This window comes from Oncorhynchus mykiss, chromosome 10 (genome assembly GCF_013265735.2).
Source record: "Oncorhynchus mykiss isolate Arlee chromosome 10, USDA_OmykA_1.1, whole genome shotgun sequence".
In the NCBI taxonomy this organism is placed as follows: domain Eukaryota; kingdom Metazoa; phylum Chordata; class Actinopteri; order Salmoniformes; family Salmonidae; genus Oncorhynchus; species Oncorhynchus mykiss.
This window is the reverse complement of record NC_048574.1, coordinates 82,275,785-82,295,083: the sequence shown is the minus strand read 5'-3', so window position 1 is coordinate 82,295,083 and position 19,299 is coordinate 82,275,785. Positions and strand designations below refer to the sequence as shown.

Genomic DNA, 19,299 nt, shown 5'->3' with positions numbered 1-19,299 from the left:
TATAGATATTACAGTATGTATTAACACCTATAGATATTACAGTATGTATTAACACCTATAGATAGCACAGTATATATTAACACCTATATATATCACAGTATATATTAACACCTATAGATATTACAGTATGTATTAACACCTATAGATATTACAGTATGTATTAACACCTATAGATATTACAGTATATATTAACACCTATAGATATTACAGTATATATTAACACCTATAGATATTACAGTATGTATTAACACCTATAGATATTACAGTATGTATTAACACCTATAGATATTACAGTATGTATTAACACCTATAGATATTACAGTATGTATTAACACCTATATATATCACAGTATATATTAACACCTATAGATATTACAGTATGTATTAACACCTATAGATATTACAGTATGTATTAACACCTATAGATATTACAGTATGTATTATCACCTATAGATATTACAGTATCACCTATAGATATTACAGTATGTATTAACACCTATAGATATTACAGTATGTATTATCACCTATAGATATTACAGTATATATTAACACCTATAGATATTACAGTATATATTAACACCTATAGATATTACAGTATATATTAACACCTATAGATATTACAGTATATAGATATTACAGTATGTATTAACACCTATAGATATTACAGTATGTATTAACACCTATAGATATTACAGCATATATTAACACCTATAGATATTACAGTATATATTAACACCTATAGATATTACAGTATGTACCAGACAACCCGTATTGTCTATCCTCACCCAGCCCGTGTCTGTGTGTGGACATGGGCGTCATGACGCTCCAGCTGCCACCGTCCGGGTCGTAACACTCCACGGTGTTGAGGGTCTTCAGTCCGTCCCGACCCCCGACCACGTAGAGACGTCGATCCAACACACACACCCCGAACTGGAGTCTGCGCCCGCTCAACACCGCCACCTGGAAAGCTTTGGGTCTTTAATCTCACCTTCTAGTTTTGGTTAAAACAACTGGACTTTCATTTGTTGGGGGAGAAATGTGTTTAATATAATATAAGGTTTAAATATATAATAATATATCATATAAATATATAATAATATATCATATAAATATATAATAATATATCATATAAATATATAATAATATATAATATAAATATATAATAATATAAATATAATATAAATATATAATATAAATATATAATATAAATATATAATATATAATATAAATATATAATATATAATATAAATATATAATAATATATAATATAAATATATAAAAATATATAATATATAATATAAATATATAATATATAATATAAATATATAATATATAATATAAATATATAATAATATAAATATATAATAATATATAATATAAATATATAATATCTAATATAAATATATAATAATATATAATATAAATATATAAAAATATATAATATATAATATAAATATATAATATATAATATAAATATATAATATATAATATAAATATATAATAATATAAATATATAATAATATATAATATAAATATATAATATCTAATATAAATATATAATAATATATAATATAAATATATAAAAATATATAATATAAATATATAAAAATATATAATATATAATATAAATATATAATATATAATATAAATATATAATATATAATATAAATATATAATAATATAAATATATAATAATATATAATATAAATATATAATAATATATAATATAAATATATAATAATATAAGGTTTAAATATATAATAATATATAATATAAATATATAATAATATATAATATAAGGTTTCATTTGTTGGGGGGGAAATGTGTTGAATATATATAATATAAAATAATAATATATAATTTACTATAAATATAAGGTTTAATAATAATAATAATATATTATATAATATAAGGTTGATTTGTTTACCTGGCTCCACGCATCCCGACGCAGGCAGTACTGCTCTATACTGGTGGCTCCTGATACGCACGCACGCACGCACGCACGCACGCACGCACGCACGCACGCACGCACGCACGCACGCACGCACGCACGCACGCACGCACACACACACACACACACACTACAGTGAACATCAGAGGCTAACCTTTGGTAGCGTCCATACCCATTACAGTGAACATCAGAGGCTAACCTTTGGTAGCGTCCGTACCCATTACAGTGAACATCAGAGGCTAACCTTTGGTAGCGTCCGTACCCATTACAGTGAACATCAGAGGCTAACCCTTGGTAGCGTCCATACCCATTACAGTGAACATCAGAGGCTAACCTTTGGTAGCGTCCGTACCCCCAACAGCGAACATCAGAGGCTAACCTTTGGTAGCGTCCGTACCCATTACAGTGAACATCAGAGGCTAACCTTTGGTAGCGTCCGTACCCCCAACAGCGAACATCAGAGGCTAACCTTTGGTAGCGTCCATACCCATTACAGTGAACATCAGAGGCTAACCTTTGGTAGCGTCCATACCCATTACAGTGAACATCAGAGGCTAACCTTTGGTAGCGTCCGTACCCATTACAGTGAACATCAGAGGCTAACCCTTGGTAGCGTCCGTACCCATTACAGTGAACATCAGAGGCTAACCTTTGGTAGCGTCCGTACCCATTACAGCGAACATCAGAGGCTAACCTTTGGTAGCGTCCGTACCCCCAACAGTGAACATCAGAGGCTAACCTTTGGTAGCGTCCGTACCCCCAACAGCGAACATCAGAGGCTAACCTTTGGTAGCGTCCATACCCATTACAGTGAACATCAGAGGCTAACCTTTGGTAGCGTCCATACCCCCTACAGTGAACATCAGAGGCTAACCTTTGGTAGCGTCCATACCCATTACAGTGAACATCAGAGGCTAACCCTTGGTAGCGTCCGTACCCCCAACAGTGAACATCAGAGGCTAACCTTTGGTAGCGTCCATACCCATTACAGTGAACATCAGAGGCTAACCCTTGGTAGCGTCCGTACCCATTACAGTGAACATCAGAGGCTAACCTTTGGTAGCGTCCATACCCCCAACAGCGAACATCAGAGGCTAACCTTTGGTAGCGTCCATACCCCCAACAGCGAACATGGCTCCTACAGTAGCTTTACGAGGTCTGGTTCTGGGGCTCTGCAGCAGGGGGCGCCGATGTGGCAGGAGATGGTACTTCATACCTGCACAATACAAATCAATACATTCATCACTCCACAGATCAATACACTCATCTATACGTCAATCAATACATCCATCTACACATTAATATATTACGTCAATCAATACACTCATGTATACATTCTTCTATACATCAATCAATACACTCATCTATACGCCAATCTATACATTCATCTATACGTCAATCAATACATTAATCTATCCATTCATTACATTCGTCAATACATTCATCACATTCATCAATACATTCATCAATACATTCATCAATACATTCATCAATACATGAACACCTTTATTTGTATGACATCAACAGATTGAAGTGCCTTTGAACGGGGGTTTGGTAGGAGGTGCCAGGAGCACCGGTTTGAGGTAGGAGGTGCCAGGAGCACCGGTTTGAGGTAGGAGGTGCCAGGAGCACCGGTAGGAGGTAGGAGGTGCCAGGAGCACCGGTTTGAGGTAGGAGGTGCCAGGAGCACCGGTTTGAGGTAGGAGGTGCCAGGAGCACCGGTAGGAGGTAGGAGGTGCCAGGAGCACCGGTTTGAGGTAGAAGGTGCCAGGAGCACCGGTAGGAGGTAGGAGGTGCCAGGAGCACCGGTAGGAGGTAGGAGGTGCCAGGAGCACCGGTTTGAGTGTGTCAAGAACTGCAACGCTGCTGGGTTTTTCACGCTCAACAGTTTCCCCTGTGTATCAAGAATGGTCCACCACCCAAAGGACATCCAGCCAACTTGACACAACTTGTGGGAAGCGTTGGAGTCAACATGGGTCAGCATCCCTGTGGAATGCCTTTCAACACCTTGTAGAGTCAACATGGACCAGCATCCCTGTGGAACGCTTTCAACACCTTGTAGAGTCAACATGGACCAGCATCCGTGTGGAACGCTTTGGACACCTTGTAGAGTCAACATGGACCAGCATCCCTGTGGAACGCTTTGGACACCTTGTAGAGTCAACATGGGGCCAGCATCCCTGTGGAACGCTTTCAACACCTTGTAGAGTCAACATGGGCCAGCATCCCTGTGGAACGCTTTCAACACCTTGTAGAGTCAACATGGGCCAGCATCCCTGTGGAACGCTTTCAACACCTTGTAGAGTCAACATGGACCAGCATCCCTGTGGAAGGCTTTCAACACCTTGTAGAGTCAACATGGACCAGCATCCCTGTGGAAGGCTTTCAACACCTTGTAGAGTCAACATGGACCAGCATCCCTGTGGAACGCTTTCAACACCTTGTAGAGTCAACATGGACCAGCATCCCTGTGGAACGCTTTCAACACCTTGTAGAGTCAACATGGACCAGCATCCCTGTGGAACGCTTTGGACACCTTGTAGAGTCAACATGGACCAGCATCCCTGTGGAACGCTTTGGACACCTTGTAGAGTCAACATGGGGCCAGCATCCCTGTGGAACGCTTTCAACACCTTGTAGAGTCAACATGGGCCAGCATCCCTGTGGAACGCTTTCAACACCTTGTAGAGTCAACATGGGCCAGCATCCCTGTGGAACGCTTTCAACACCTTGTAGAGTCAACATGGACCAGCATCCCTGTGGAAGGCTTTCAACACCTTGTAGAGTCAACATGGACCAGCATCCCTGTGGAAGGCTTTCAACACCTTGTAGAGTCAACATGGACCAGCATCCCTGTGGAACGCTTTCAACACCTTGTAGAGTCAACATGGACCAGCATCTCTGTGGAACGCTTTCAACACATTGTAGAGTCAACATGGACCAGCATCCCTGTGGAACGCTTTGGACACCTTGTAGAGTCAACATGGACCAGCATCCCTGTGGAACGCTTTCAACACCTTGTAGAGTCAACATGGACCAGCATCCCTGTGGAACGCTTTGGACACCTTGTAGAGTCAACATGGACCAGCATCCCTGTGGAACGCTTTGGACACCTTGTAGAGTCAACATGGACCAGCATCCCTGTGGAACGCTTTCCACACCTTGTAGAGTCCACATGGGCCAGCATCCCTGTGGAACGCTTTGGACACCTTGTAGAGTCAACATGGACCAGCATCCCTGTGGAAGGCTTTGGACACCTTGTAGAGTCAACATGGACCAGCATCCCTGTGGAACGCTTTGGACACCTTGTAGAGTCAACATGGACCAGCATCCCTGTGGAACGCTTTGGACACCTTGTAGAGTCAACATGGACCAGCATCTCTGTGGAATGCTTTCAACACCTTGTAGAGTCAACATGGACCAGCATCCCTGTGGAACGCTTTCAACACCTTGTAGAGTCAACATGGACCAGCATCCCTGTGGAACGCTTTCAACACCTTGTAGAGTCAACATGGACCAGCATCCCCGTGGAACGCTTTCTACACCTTGTAGAGTCAACATGGACCAGCATCTCTGTGGAACGCTTTCAACACCTTGTAGAGTCAACATGGACCAGCATCCCTGTGGAAGGCTTTCCACACACATGATTTCCAGGTGTTTGACGTCGTTCCAACATATCAGTCAGTCAGCCAGCCAGTCAACCAGTCACTCAATCAGTCAGCCAGCTAGTCAGTCAATCAGCCAGCCAGCCAATCAATCAGTCAGCGAGCTAGTCAGTCAATCAGCCAGCCAGTCAACTACTCAGTCAATCAGTCAGCTAGTCAGTCAACCAGCCAGCCAGTCACCCAGACAGCCAGCCAGTCAATCAATCAAGTCAGTCAATCAGTCAGTCAGCTAGCCAATCAGACAGCCAGCCAGTCACCCAGACAGCCAGCCAGTCAATCAATCAGTCAGCCAGCCAGTCAATCAATCAGTCAGACAGCCAGTCAATCAGTCAGTCAACCAGCCTGTCAATTAATAAATATCAACGTACACCACGACAAACTAAAAGGCTGCATAACCCTGGAGGTGTTGAGACGTACTGCCCCCTGGAGGTGTTGAGATGTACTGCCCCCTGGAGGTGTTGAGATGTACTGCCCCCTGGAGGTGTTGAGATGTACTGCCCCCTGGAGGTGTTGAGATGTACTGCCCCCTGGGGGTGTTGAGATGTACTGCCCCCTGGGGGTGTTGAGATGTACTGCCCCCTGGGGGTGTTGAGATGTACTGCCCCCTGGGGGTGTTGAGATGTACTGCCCCCTGGAGGTGTTGAGATGTACTGCCCCTGGGGGTGTTGAGACGTACTGCCCCCTGGGGGTGTTGAGACGTACTGCCCCCTGGAGGTGTTGAGACGTACTGCCCCCTGGGGGTGTTGAGACGTACTGCCCCCTGGGGGTGTTGAGACGTACTGCCCCCTGGGGGTGTTGAGGTGTACTGCCCCCTGGGGGTGTTGAGATGTACTGCCCCCTGGGGGTGTTGAGATGTACTGCCCCCTGGGGGTGTTGAGATGTACTGCCCCCTGGGGGTGTTGAGATGTACTGCCCCCTGGGGGTGTTGAGATGTACTGCCCCCTGGGGGTGTTGAGATGTACTGCCCCCTGGGGGTGTTGAGATGTACTGCCCCCTGGGGGTGTTGAGATGTACTGCCCCCTGGGGGTGTTGAGATGTACTGCCCCCTGGGAGTGTTGAGATGTACTGCCCCCTGGGGGTGTTGAGATGTACTGCCCCCTGGGGGTGTTGAGATGTACTGCCCCCTGGGGGTGTTGAGATGTACTGCCCCCTGGGGGTGTTGAGATGTACTGCCCCCTGGGGGTGTTGAGATGTACTGCCCCCTGGGGGTGTTGAGATGTACTGCCCCCTGGGGGTGTTGAGATGTACTGCCCCCTGGGGGTGTTGAGATGTACTGCCCCCTGGGGGTGTTGTCTGAACAGGTAAAAAGAGATTTACTGCCCCCTCTTATCAGCAACACAGACTGATTGGCAGACTGATTGGTTGGATGATTGATTGGTGTATTCCTAGTTGTGATGATGTGAGGTTTGAGAATGGGGGAGATAAGACAAGGCCTGGCAGTACCTTCAGCAGTAGGGAAGACAGATTTAGGACAAGGCCTGGCAGTACCTTCAGCAGTAGGGAAGACAGATTTAGGACAAGGCCTGTGTGTCCTACTTTCAGCAGTAGGGAAGACAGATTTAGGACAAGGCCTGTGTGTCCTACCTTCAGCAGTAGGGAAGACAGATTTAGGACAAGGCCTGTCAGTACCTTCAGCAGTAGGGAAGACAGATTTAGGACAGGGCCTGTGTGACCTACCTTCAGCAGTAGGGAAGACAGATTTGGGACAAGGCCTGTGTGTCCTACCTTCAGCAGTAGGGAAGACAGATTTAGGACAAGGCCTGTCAGTATGACCTACCTTCAGCAGTAGGGAAGACAGATTTGGGACAAGGCCTGTGTTTCCTACCTTCAGCAGTAGGGAAGACAGATTTAGGACAGGGCCTGTGTGACCTACCTTCAGCAGTAGGGAAGACAGATTTAGGACAGGGCCTGTGTGTCCTACCTTCAGCAGTAGGGAAGACAGATTTAGGACAGGGCCTGTGTGTCCTACCTTCCATTAAAAGCCTCTGACTCTCCACACTGTCTCGGAGCAGAGGGTTACACTCCAGGTCTGCTAGAAACTACACACACACACACACACACACACACACACACACACGAGAGAGAGAAAAGCAAATTAACAGCTAGTATGTGTTGTCTCACTAATCTGATAATACATAGACGTGTGTGTGTGGGTGCTGTGTGTGTGTGTGTTGCTGTGTGTGTGTGTGTGTGTTGCTGTGTGTGTGTTGCTGTGTGTGTGTGTGTGTGTGTGTGTGTGTGTGTGTAGTGTAGTGTGTGGTGTAGTGTGTGTGTGTGTGTGTGTGTGTGTGTGTGTGTGTGTGGGGTGTAGTGTGTGGGGTGTAGTGTGTGTGTAGTGTAGTGTGTGTGTTGCTGTGTGTGTTGCTGTGTGTGTGTGTTGCTGTGTGTGTTGCTGTGTGTGTTGCTGTGTGTGTTGCTGTGTGTGTGGTGTTCTATATGAATCAATCACGGAGAACAGGTCTGAAGCAACAATTCAACCTTCCTCGTTTACCTCCCTCTCCCCCCCCCCCCCCCCCTCTCCCCTGTGTGTTGACTACAGAATGAACCCTGGGGAAGGTGTATATATATATATGAGAGAGGCGGGTGGGGCGGGGGGGGGGGCAGCCTCTTCACTTGTCTGCTAAACTACTGTCTCCTCTCTTCCTCTACTCCAGCTCTCACCACTTCATCTTGGCTTTTATGGGCCCTCTCCCCTCCCCTGTAAATGTGTTTGGTATGCTCCAACTGATTTATGCTCCATAGACTGAACCAACTGGAGAGGCAGGGAGGGTGATCTGACCTTTAGTGATTTAAAGGGCTTTTCACCAGTTAATTAACCAATTATTGACTAGCTGTTTTACTAGCTGTTTGTCAGGTTGTCTGGGTAGATGGTTGATTGACTGGTTGGATGATTGATTGATTTGTTGATTGGTTGGATTATTGATTGAGTGATTTCTTGATTGATTGGCTGACTGATTGGTTGGATGATTGATTGGTGTATTCCTAGTTGTGATGATGTGAGGTTTGAGAATGGGGGAGATGAGAGAGAGAGAGAGAGAGAGAGAGACCTGTGCTTGCAGTAAAGGCAGTCGTATGTGAGCGAGGAGCGAGGGCAGGTGTGGTTGCCGGGTGGAAACGTCATGGCGGACCCAGCTTAGCAATGCTGTAACCACGGTTTCCTCGTCTGGAACATTCATATCGTCGGAGGACAACAATCTGTCCATCTCTTCTAGCGGGAGGAGGAGAAACTCCTGACCTTTAACCACCTCCACAAACTTCTCCTGAGGGAGAGGGGAGAGAGAGAGAGGAGAGAGGGAGGAGAGAGGGAGGAGAGAGGGAGGAGAGAGGGAGGAGAGAGGGGAGAGAGAGGGGAGAGAGAGGAAGAGAGGAGAGAGAGAATATAGAGAGAGGAGAGGAGAGAAGAGAATCAGGGAGAGGAGAGAATCCGGGAGAGGAGAGAAGAGAATCCGGGAGAGGAGAGAAGAGAATCCGGGAGAGGAGAGGAGAGAAGAGAATCAGGGAGAGAAGAGAATCAGGGAGAGGAGAGAAGAGAAGAGAATCAGGAAGAGGAGAGGAGAGAATCAGGGAGAGGGGAGAAGAGAATCAGGGAGAGGAGAGAAGAGAATCAGGAAGAGGAGAGAAGAGAATCAGGGAGAGGAGAGAAGAGAAGAGAATCAGGGAGAGGAGAGAATCAGGAAGAGGAGAGGAGAGAATCAGGAAGAGGAGAGAAGAGAATCAGGGAGAGGAGAGAATCAGGGAGAGGAGAGAATCAGGGAGAGGAGAGAATCAGGGAGAGGAGAGAATCAGGGAGAGGAGAGAATCAGGGAGAGGAGAGAATCAGGGAGAGGAGAGGAGAGAATCAGGGAGAGGAGAGGAGAGAATCAGGGAGAGGAGAGGAGAGAATCAGGGAGAGGAGAGAATCAGGGAGAGGAGAGAATCAGGGAGAGGAGAGAATCAGGGAGAGGAGAGAATCAGGGAGAGGAGAGGAGAGAATCAGGGAGAGGAGAGGAGAGAATCAGGGAGAGGAGAGGAGAGAATCAGGGAGAGGAGAGGAGAGAATCAGGGAGAGGAGAGGAGAGAATCAGGGAGAGGAGAGGAGAGAATCAGGGAGAGGAGAGGAGAGAATCAGGGAGAGGAGAGGAGAGAATCAGGGAGAGGAGAGGAGAGAATCAGGGAGAGGAGAGGAGAGAATCAGGGAGAGGAGAGAAATAGAGCAGCTTTTCCAGTCACCATAGCAACCCTCCATGGAAACAGTAGTTGTGATGATAATGGGGAGACCGTGTGTGTGTGTGTGTGTGAAGTGAACGGAAAACACGAAAGAGGAAGGGGAAATAAGAATGGGAGTGTGTACCTACCATGGTGTAGCTGTGGGCAGTGTGGTGGAGGTGTGTACAGCTCTGTGTGTCTGTGGGAGTGTGTACCTACCATGGTGTAGCTGTGGGCAGTGTGGTGGAGGTGTGTACAGCTCTGTGTGTCTGTGGGAGTGTGTACCTACCATGGTGTAGCTGTGGGCAGTGTGGTGGAGGTGTGTACAGCTCTGTGTGTCTGCGTAGCTGCGTATCCCCAGACAGTTAGACGGGTGGAGCTGTTTGATGAGGAAGTTACAGCAGGCCTGGACGACTGACTGGAGCTGGAGGAGACATGATACTGACAATATACACTCTATAGTGTCCTCTCTCAACTCCACACGACCTGGAGAGGCACACAGAGAGAGGCACAGAGAGAGAGAGACAGAGAGACCGACAGAAAGAGAGAGACAGAGAGATACATAATTTGATTACTTTTGTTGCTAAGAATTGAAATGTAAACTTGTAGTGTATTCAATATTTAAAAATACTTGTGTCACACACACACACACACACACACACACACCCGACAGTTTATTAGGTACACCGGAAACCCTCATATATACTCAGAGGCTCTATAGGGTTGAGGACTGGGGGGACTGACCAGGACACTCAGAGGCTCTATAGGGTTGAGGACTGGGGGGACTGACCAGGACACTCAGAGAGGCTCTATAGGGTTGAGGACTGGGGGGACTGACCAGGACACTCAGAGAGGCTCTATAGGGTTGAGGACTGGGGGGGACTGACCAGGACACTCAGAGAGGCTCTATAGGGTTGAGGACTGGGGGGACTGACCAGGACACTCAGAGAGGTTCTATAGGGTTGAAGACTGGGGGGGACTGACCAGGACACTCAGAGAGGTTCTATAGGGTTGAGGACTGGGGGGGACTGACCAGGACACTCAGAGAGGCTCTATAGGGTTGAGGACTGGGGGGACTGACCAGGACACTCACTGTCATGTTCCAGGCTGTTTGTTTTTCAACTCCTCATTTGTCCAGTGTTGATGATGTCGTGTCCACTGGAGACACTTCTTCTTGTTGTTATCTGATAGGACTGGAACCCTGTGTGGTCGTCTGCTGTAAATAGCCAATCGGTGACGAGAAACCGATCAGTTGTGCGTTCCGAGATGTCGTGTCCACTGGAGACACTTCTTCTTGTTGTTAGCTGATAGGACTGGAACCCGGTGTGGTCGTCTGCTGTAAATAGCCAATCCGCAAACGTTTCTTACTGAATCCGACGTGCCTGGCCCCGCCCATCACACCACGCTCAGAGTCACTTAGTTTCACACGTGTTGCCCAGTCTAAAGTCCAAAGGAACAGTAACTGAATGTCTTGACGCCCTGTCTGTAGGAGCCATCCATTATGGTGAATGGGACGGTGTACCTAATAAACTGTCCGATGGAACAGTAACTGAATGTCTTGATGCCTGTCTGTAGGAGCCATCCATTATGGTGAATGGGACGGTGTACCTAATAAACTGTCCGATGGAAAAGTAACTGAATGTCTTGATGCCTGTCTGTAGGAGCCATCCATTATGGTGAATGGGACGGTGTACCTAATAAACTGTCCGATGGAAAAGTAACTGAATGTCTTGATGCCTGTCTGTAGGAGCCATCCATTATGGTGAATGGGACGGTGTACCTAATAAACTGTCCGATGGAACAGTAACTGAATGTCTTGATGCCTGTCTGTAGGAGCCATCCATTATGGTGAATGGGACGGTGTACCTAATAAACTGTCCGATGGAACAGTAACTGAATGTCTTGATGCCTGTCTGTAGGAGCCATCCATTATGGTGAATGGGACGGTGTACCTAATAAACTGTCCAGTGGAACAGTAACTGAATGTCTTGATGCCTGTCTGTTGGAGCCATCCATTATGGTGAATGGGACGGTGTACCTAATAAACTGTCCGATGGAACAGTAACTGAATGTCTTGGGGTGGTGTGTAATTGTGTGTACCTGTGTAAGCGTATTGTACCAGCACCCACAATGCATCAGGGTCCACCCCCTCCATCTTAACCTCTTCCTGTTTGGCCTCTCGGACATCACTGGTGAACATGGCCGCAAAGTAGTCAGACACCGACGACAGGACCAGTCTGACAGGAAGGAAGGGAGGGGAATTCAGATGTTCAGACCAGAGAGAGAGACAGGACCAGTCTGACAGGAAGGAAGGGAGGGGAATTCAGATGTTCAGACCAGAGAGAGAGACAGGACCAGTCTGACAGGAAGGAAGGGAGGGGAATTCAGATGTTCAGACCAGAGAGAGAGACAGGACCAGTCTGACAGGAAGGAAGGGAGGGGAATTCAGATGTTCAGACCAGAGAGAGAGACAGGACCAGTCTGACAGGAAGGAAGGGAGGGGAATTCAGATGTTCAGACCAGAGAGCGAGACAGGACCAGTCTGACAGGAAGGGAGGGAGGGGAATTCAGATGTTCAAACCAGAGAGAGAGACAGGACCAGACCACTGTGACTGACCCAAAATTAAAGAAAGCTTTGACTATGTACAGACTCAGTGAGCATAGCCTTGCTATTGAGAAAGGCCGCCGTAGGCAGACATGGCTCTCAAGAGAAGACAGGCTATGTGCTCACTGCCCACAAAATGAGGTGGAAACTGAGCTGCACTTCCTAACCTCCTGCCCAATGTATGACCATAATTAGAGAGACATATTTCCCTCAGATTACACAGATACACAAAGAATTCGAAAAACAAATCCAATTTTGATAAACTCTCGTATCTACTGGGTGAAATTCCACTGTGTGACATCACAGCAGCAAGATTTGTGACCTGTTGCCACGAGAAAAGGGCAACCAGTGAAGAACACACACCATTGTAAATACAACCCATATTTATGCTTATTTATTTTCATCTTGTGTCCTTTAACCATTTGTACATTGTTAAAACACTGTATATATATATATATATATATATATATATATATATATATATATAAATAATATAACATTTGTAATGTCTTTGTCTTTATTGTTTTGAAACTTCTGTATGTGTAATGTTTACTGTTAATTTTACTTTATATATTCACTTTATATATTATCTACCCCACTTGCTTTGGCAATATTAACACGTTTCCCATGCCAATAAAGCCCTTGAATAGAGAGAGACAGAGAGACATAGAGACAGAGAGATAGTACTTCGCTCCATTCATCATCATTTTCCCCTCGATCCTGACTAGTCTCCCAGTCCCTGCTGCTGAAAAACAAACCCCACGGCATCATGCTGCCACCACCATGCTTCACCGTAGGGATGGTGCAAGGTTTCCTCCAGACGTGAAGCTTGGCATTCAGGCCAAAGAGTTCAATCTGTTGTCATGACGTTGGCCTGTTGGTCAGGTTTATGACCCCCATAAATACCTTCCCCCCCCCCTTTCCTCTCACTCTACTAACCAGTTGAAAATATGCGTTGGTACTTAAAGAATATGATGTCAGACCAGTTGTCGTCTGGGACATTATTACTGATGATAGGACGACATAAACTGTATCTTGGAAAGTCTACACATTCTAGTTATCAGATTCACATGAAATGTTTAAATATGAAACTATTTGTGAAAAGATCAAATGTAATTTTAGCTTCTAAATGCGAGAATTGTTTCCGTAAGGTAAATTCTGTTCACTGCGTGGCCCCGCCCAAGTGAACAGACATTGGTTGTAAACTATGAAACACACCTTTCTCTCCCCACTACATAAGTCCCTATTAACGAAATTAACATGTGTTCCCGGGGACGTGAGGACGACGGTCTATACGTTAAATGGGGCCAATATCAAACTACAGAACTAAGCCAACTTCAGCGTGAGCTTCAAGTATGGCAACTTGGTATGAACTTTGAACTCTTATTCACTAAAGAAGTGATATCTCCTAGCCGTTGAGTTAGCAGCAGCAGCTGTAAACACGGACTAGGAAAGGACGGACAAAGTATCTCTTCTACCAAACACACGACGGTACCACAACGCACCCGTTGTTTCTAGTTAATTACATTTACATGATTAGTTCAATCAGGTAATATTAATTACAGAGAAATTATTTTATAGAATAGCACGTCTTATCACTTCATCCGCCATAGCAAAGACACGGCACTTGGTTTCATCAGACCAGAGAAAATGGTTTCTCATGGTCTGAGTCTCTTCAGGTGCCTTTTGGCAAACTCCAAGTGGGCTGTCATGTGTCTTTTACTGAGGAGTGGCTTCCGTCTGGCCACTCTACCATGAAGGCCTGATTGGTGGAGTGCTGCAGAGATGGGAGAATTTTCCAGAAGGACATCCATCTCCACAGAGGAACTCTAGATCTCTGTCAGAATGACCATTGGGTTCTTGGTCACCTCCCTGACCAAGGCTTTTCTCCCCCTGATTGGTCAGTTTGGCCGGGTGGCCAGATCTTAGAAGAGTTTTAGTGGTTCCAAACTTCTTCCATTTCAGAATGATGGAGGCCACTGTGTTCTTGGGGACCTTCAATGGCGCAGACATTTGTTGGTACCCTTCCCCAGATCTGTGCATCAACACAATCCTGTCTCGAGGCTCTACAGACAGTTCCTTCCACCTTGGGTTTTTTGCTCTGACCTGCACTGTTAACTGTGGGACCTTATATAGACAGATGTGTGCCTTTCCAAAATCATGTCCAAATCAATTAAAATTTACCACATGTGGACTCCAATCAATTTATAGAAACATCTCAAGGATGATTCATGGAAACAGGATGCACCTGAGCTCAATTTAGAGGCTCATAGCAAAGGGTCTGAATAGTTATGTAAATAAGGTATTTCTGATTTTTTATTTTTAATACATTTGCACACAAAAAAAGCTTTGTCAATATGGGGTACTGTGATGTCTTTATGGGGTATTGTGATGTCATTATGGGGTATTGTGATGTCATTATAGGGTCTTGTGATGTCATTATGGGGTACTGTGATGTCATTATGGGGTCTTGTGATGTCATTATGGGGTCTTGTGATGTCATTATGGGGTACTGTGTGTAGATCGATGAGGCAGTGTATTAATTTAAATCTATTTTAGAATGTATGTAACATTAAATGTGGAAACAGTCGAGAGGGGTGGGGGTCTGAGTCCTTTCCCGAAGACACTGTCAAATCAAAACAGGGGGCGTGTTCACTGGAGGTAAAAGCTGTCAAATCAAAACAGGGGGCGTGTTCACTGGAGGTTAAAGCTGTCAAATCAAAACAGGGGGCGTGTTCACTGGAGGTAAAAGCTGTCAAATCACAACAGGGGGCGTGTTCACTGGAGGTAAAAGCTGTCAAATCACAACAGGGGGCGTGTTCACTGGAGGTAAAAGCTGTCAAATCAAAACAGGGGGCGTGTTCACTGGAGGTAAAAGCTGTCAAATCAAAACAGGGGGCGTGTTCACTGGAGGTAAAAGCTGTCAAATCAAAACAGGGGGCGTGTTCACTGGAGGTAGAAGCTGTCAAATCAAAACAGGGGGCGTGTTCACTGGAGGTAAAAGGAGGAAGTCGGATGTATAATGAATAAATGTGAATAGTTAAAAATAGAAGATAAAGCTGTGTGTTCCAAACAGGTGCTGATTACAAATGTCATTTACATATATAATTATATATTTATACGTGTGTGTGTGTGTGTGTGTGTGTACAGTTTTAGTCAGAAGTTTACATACACCTTAGCCAAATACATTTCAAAACTCAGTTTTTCACAATTCCTGACATTTAATCTTAGTAGAAATTCCCTGTCTTAGGTCAGTTAGGATCACCACTTTATTTAAAGAATGTAAAATGTCAGAATAATAGTAGAGAGAATGATTTATTTCAGCTTTTATTTCTTTTATCACATTCCCAGTGGGTCAGAAGTTTACATACACTCAATTAGTATTTGGTAGCTTTGCCTTTAAATTGTATAACTTGGGTCAAATGTTTCTGGTAGCCTTCCACAAGCTTCCCACAATAAGTTGGGTGAATTTTGGCCCATTCCTCCTGACAGAGCTGGTGTAACTGAGTCAGGTTTGTAGGCCTCCTTTCTTGCACATTCTTTTTCAGTTCTGCCCACAAATGTTCTATAGGATTGAGGTCAGGGCTTTGTGATGGCCACTCCAATACCTTGACTTTGTTGTCCTTAAGCCACTTTGCCACAACTTTGGAAGTATGCTTGGGGTCATTGTCCATTTGGAAGACCCATTTGCAACCAAGCTTTAACTTCCTGACTGATGTCTTGAGATGTTGCCACATAATTTTTCTGCCTCATGATGCCATTTAGTTTGTGAAGGGCACCAGTCCCTCCTGCAGCAAAGCACCTCCACAACATGATGCTGCCACCCCCGTGCTTCACGGTTGGGATGGTGTTCTTCGGCTTGCAGCCTCCCCCTTTTTCCTACAAGCATAACGATGGTCATTGTGGCCAAACAGTTCTATTTTTGTTTCATGCACAAAGTAGATGTCCTGACCGACTTGCCAAAACTATAGTTTGTTAACAAGACATTTGTGGAGTGGTTGGAAAAACTGGTTTTAAATGACTCCAACCTAAGTGTATGTAAACTTCCCACTTCAACTGTGTGCGTGTGTGTGTGTGTGTGTGTGTTACCTGTGAGCAGGTATCCTCCTGTCCCCTGCCACCAGAGTGACGTCACACAGCTGCTTGGTTCGGAGGTAGGTCTCCATCCTGCTGAAGGTCAGGTCTGCGTGTGTGTGAGCCGTGTACACACACTCGTCGGGGGTCGCACACGGTTCCATCGACACACATGAGGACAGCGTTGCGCTGCTGTTGGAAGTCCTACACACACACACACTTTCAAGATAGTGTTTTAATTGTCAGTCTATGGCAACCAAGACCATAGCATGACACACACTGCAATTTAGTCTGCAATTTAGTCTGCTGGCTCCTGAGATAATTGAGACATGGATTGTGTAGGAGTGCCATTCAGAGGGTGAATGGGTCAGACTAAAGATTTAAGTGCCTTTGAACGGGGGTATGGTAGTAGGTGCCAGGCGCACCGGTTTGAGTGTGTCAAGAACTGCAACGCTGCTGGGTTGGGACAATCCTGAATGAATCGTGAATAATGATGAGTGAGAAAGTTAGATGCACAAATGTCATACCCCCAGGACATGCTAACCTCTCACCATTACAATAACAGGGGAGGGGTTAGCATTTTATATCATAGCCCCAAGACATGCTAACCTCTCACCATTACAATAACAGGGGAGGGGTTAGCATTTTATATCATAGCCCCAAGACATGCTAACCTCTCACCATTACAATAACAGGGGAGGGGTTAGCATTTTATATCATAGCCCCAAGACATGCTAACCTCTCACCATTACAATAACAGGGGAGGGGTTAGCATTTTATATCATAGCCCCAAGACATGCTAACCTCTCACCATTACAATAACAGGGGAGGGGTTAGCATTTTATATCATAGCCCCAAGACATGCTAACCTCTCACCATTACAATAACAGGGGAGGGGTTAGCATTTTATATCATAGCCCCAAGACATGCTAACCTCTCACCATTACAATAACAGGGGAGGGGTTAGCATTTTATATCATAGCCCCAAGACATGCTAACCTCTCACCATTACAATAACAGGGGAGGGGTTAGCATTTTATATCATAGCCCCAAGACATGCTAACCCCTCACCATTACAACAACAGGGGAGGGGTTAGCATTTTATATCATAGCCCCAAGACATGCTAACCCCTCACCATTACAACAACAGGGGAGGGGTTAGCATTTTGTTGGTGGGGTTGTGATATTTATGCCTATAACTTTCTCACATATTATTTACGACTCATTGAGGATTATTCGTAATCATTGTAGCATTCACATTAAAACGTAGAAACAAATTCTATTTTTTTTTTATTAACAATAAAAAGTGACTCTAAAATAACACACTACATTATTAACCGTTTCATTTCTAATCGGGCTGAAAATAATCAGAAACACACAGCAGGTGGATCCAACACGTTGTTAGAGTCACACGTAGTCATAATGTGCTATGAATATGGGGACCAAATACTTTTTAAGTGAATTTGGCCCAATACTTTTGCTTCCCTAAAATGTGGGGGGTGGGGGGGGGGGGACAATATACACAAAGTGCTGTAATTTCTAAACGGTTCACCCAATATGGATGAAAACACCCTGAAATTAGTGCTGAACGATTAACCGAAATGTCTGTTATTTATTTTATTTTTTTTAAAAACAACCAATTGACCAACGTTGGTTAAATTATTTTAATTCCATTTCGTTCTTTCTTTCTCCTGTGAGCGGGGGGGGGGACCAGTATACATGTTACTATATTTATAGAGGGGGGGGGACCAGTATACATGTTACTATATTTATAGAGGGGGGGGGACCAGTATACATGTTACTTTGATTTGCTGTTTCTGTAGAGAAATCCGATCAAGCATGAACTGTAACATTGTGGTATGGGACTTGTAGACCCACAGCGAGCCTCCTATATACGGTAGACCCACAGCGGGCCTCCTATATACGGTAGACCCACAGCGAGCCTCCTATATACGGTAGACCCACAGCGAGCCTCCTATATACGGTAGACCCACAGCGAGCCTCCTATATACGGTAGACCCACAGCGGGCCTCCTATATACGGTAGACCCACAGCGAGCCTCCTATATACGGTAGACCCGCAGCGGGCCTCCTATATACGGTAGACCCGCAGCGGGCCTCCTATATACGGTAGACCCGCAGCGGGCCTCCTATATACGGTAGACCCGCAGCGAGCCTCCTATCTACGGTAGACCCGCAGCGAGCCTCCTATCTACGGTAGACCAGCAGCGAGCCTCCTATATACGGTAGACCCACAGCGAGCCTCCTATCTACGGTAGACCCACAGCGAGAGTCCTATATACGGTAGACCCACAGCGAGAGTCCTATATACGGTAGACCCACAGCGAGCGTCCTATATACGGGAGACCCACAGCGAGCGTCCTATATACGGTAGACCCACAGCGGGCCTCCTATCTACGGTAGACCCACAGCGGGCCTCCTATCTACGGTAGACCCACAGCGGGCCTCCTATCTACGGTAGACCCACAGCGAGACTCCTATATACGGTAGACCCACAGCGAGACTCCTATATACGGTAGACCCACAGCGGGCCTCCTATATACGGTAGACCCACAGCGGGCCTCCTATATACGGTACACATACAGCGAGCATCCTATGTACGGTAGACCCACAGCGAGCATCCTATATACGGTAGACCCACAGCGAGCATCCTATATACGGTAGACCCACAGCGAGCATCCTATATACGGTAGACCCACAGCGAGCCTCCTATATACGGTACACATACAGCGAGCCTCCTATATACACGGTAGACCCACAGCGAGCCTCCTATATACCGTAGACCCACAGCGAGCCTCC

At 45.4% G+C, this 19,299-nt stretch overlaps 1 protein-coding gene across 4 annotated transcripts in view; it reads right to left on the bottom strand.

Moving 5' to 3' along the window:
• LOC118936827 (kelch-like protein 5) overlaps positions 1-19,299 on the bottom strand; it is a 45,438-nt gene that overhangs the window by 11,642 nt on the left and 14,497 nt on the right. For 3 of the 4 annotated variants that reach the window (XM_036934222.1, XM_036934220.1, XM_036934219.1), the window contains exons 2-9: positions 16,496-16,684; positions 11,902-12,038; positions 10,091-10,287; positions 8,664-8,876; positions 7,586-7,655; positions 3,051-3,167; positions 1,928-1,977; positions 786-960 (exon numbers count right to left, since the gene is read on the bottom strand). In XM_036934222.1, coding sequence (XP_036790117.1) covers positions 786-960; positions 1,928-1,977; positions 3,051-3,167; positions 7,586-7,655; positions 8,664-8,876; positions 10,091-10,287; positions 11,902-12,038; positions 16,496-16,644 — 1,108 coding nt within the window. In that variant the 5' untranslated portion in view covers positions 16,645-16,684. The remainder of the gene's footprint in view (positions 1-785; positions 961-1,927; positions 1,978-3,050; positions 3,168-7,585; positions 7,656-8,663; positions 8,877-10,090; positions 10,288-11,901; positions 12,039-16,495; positions 16,685-19,299) is intronic. The other variant, XM_036934221.1, reaches the window with a different exon arrangement.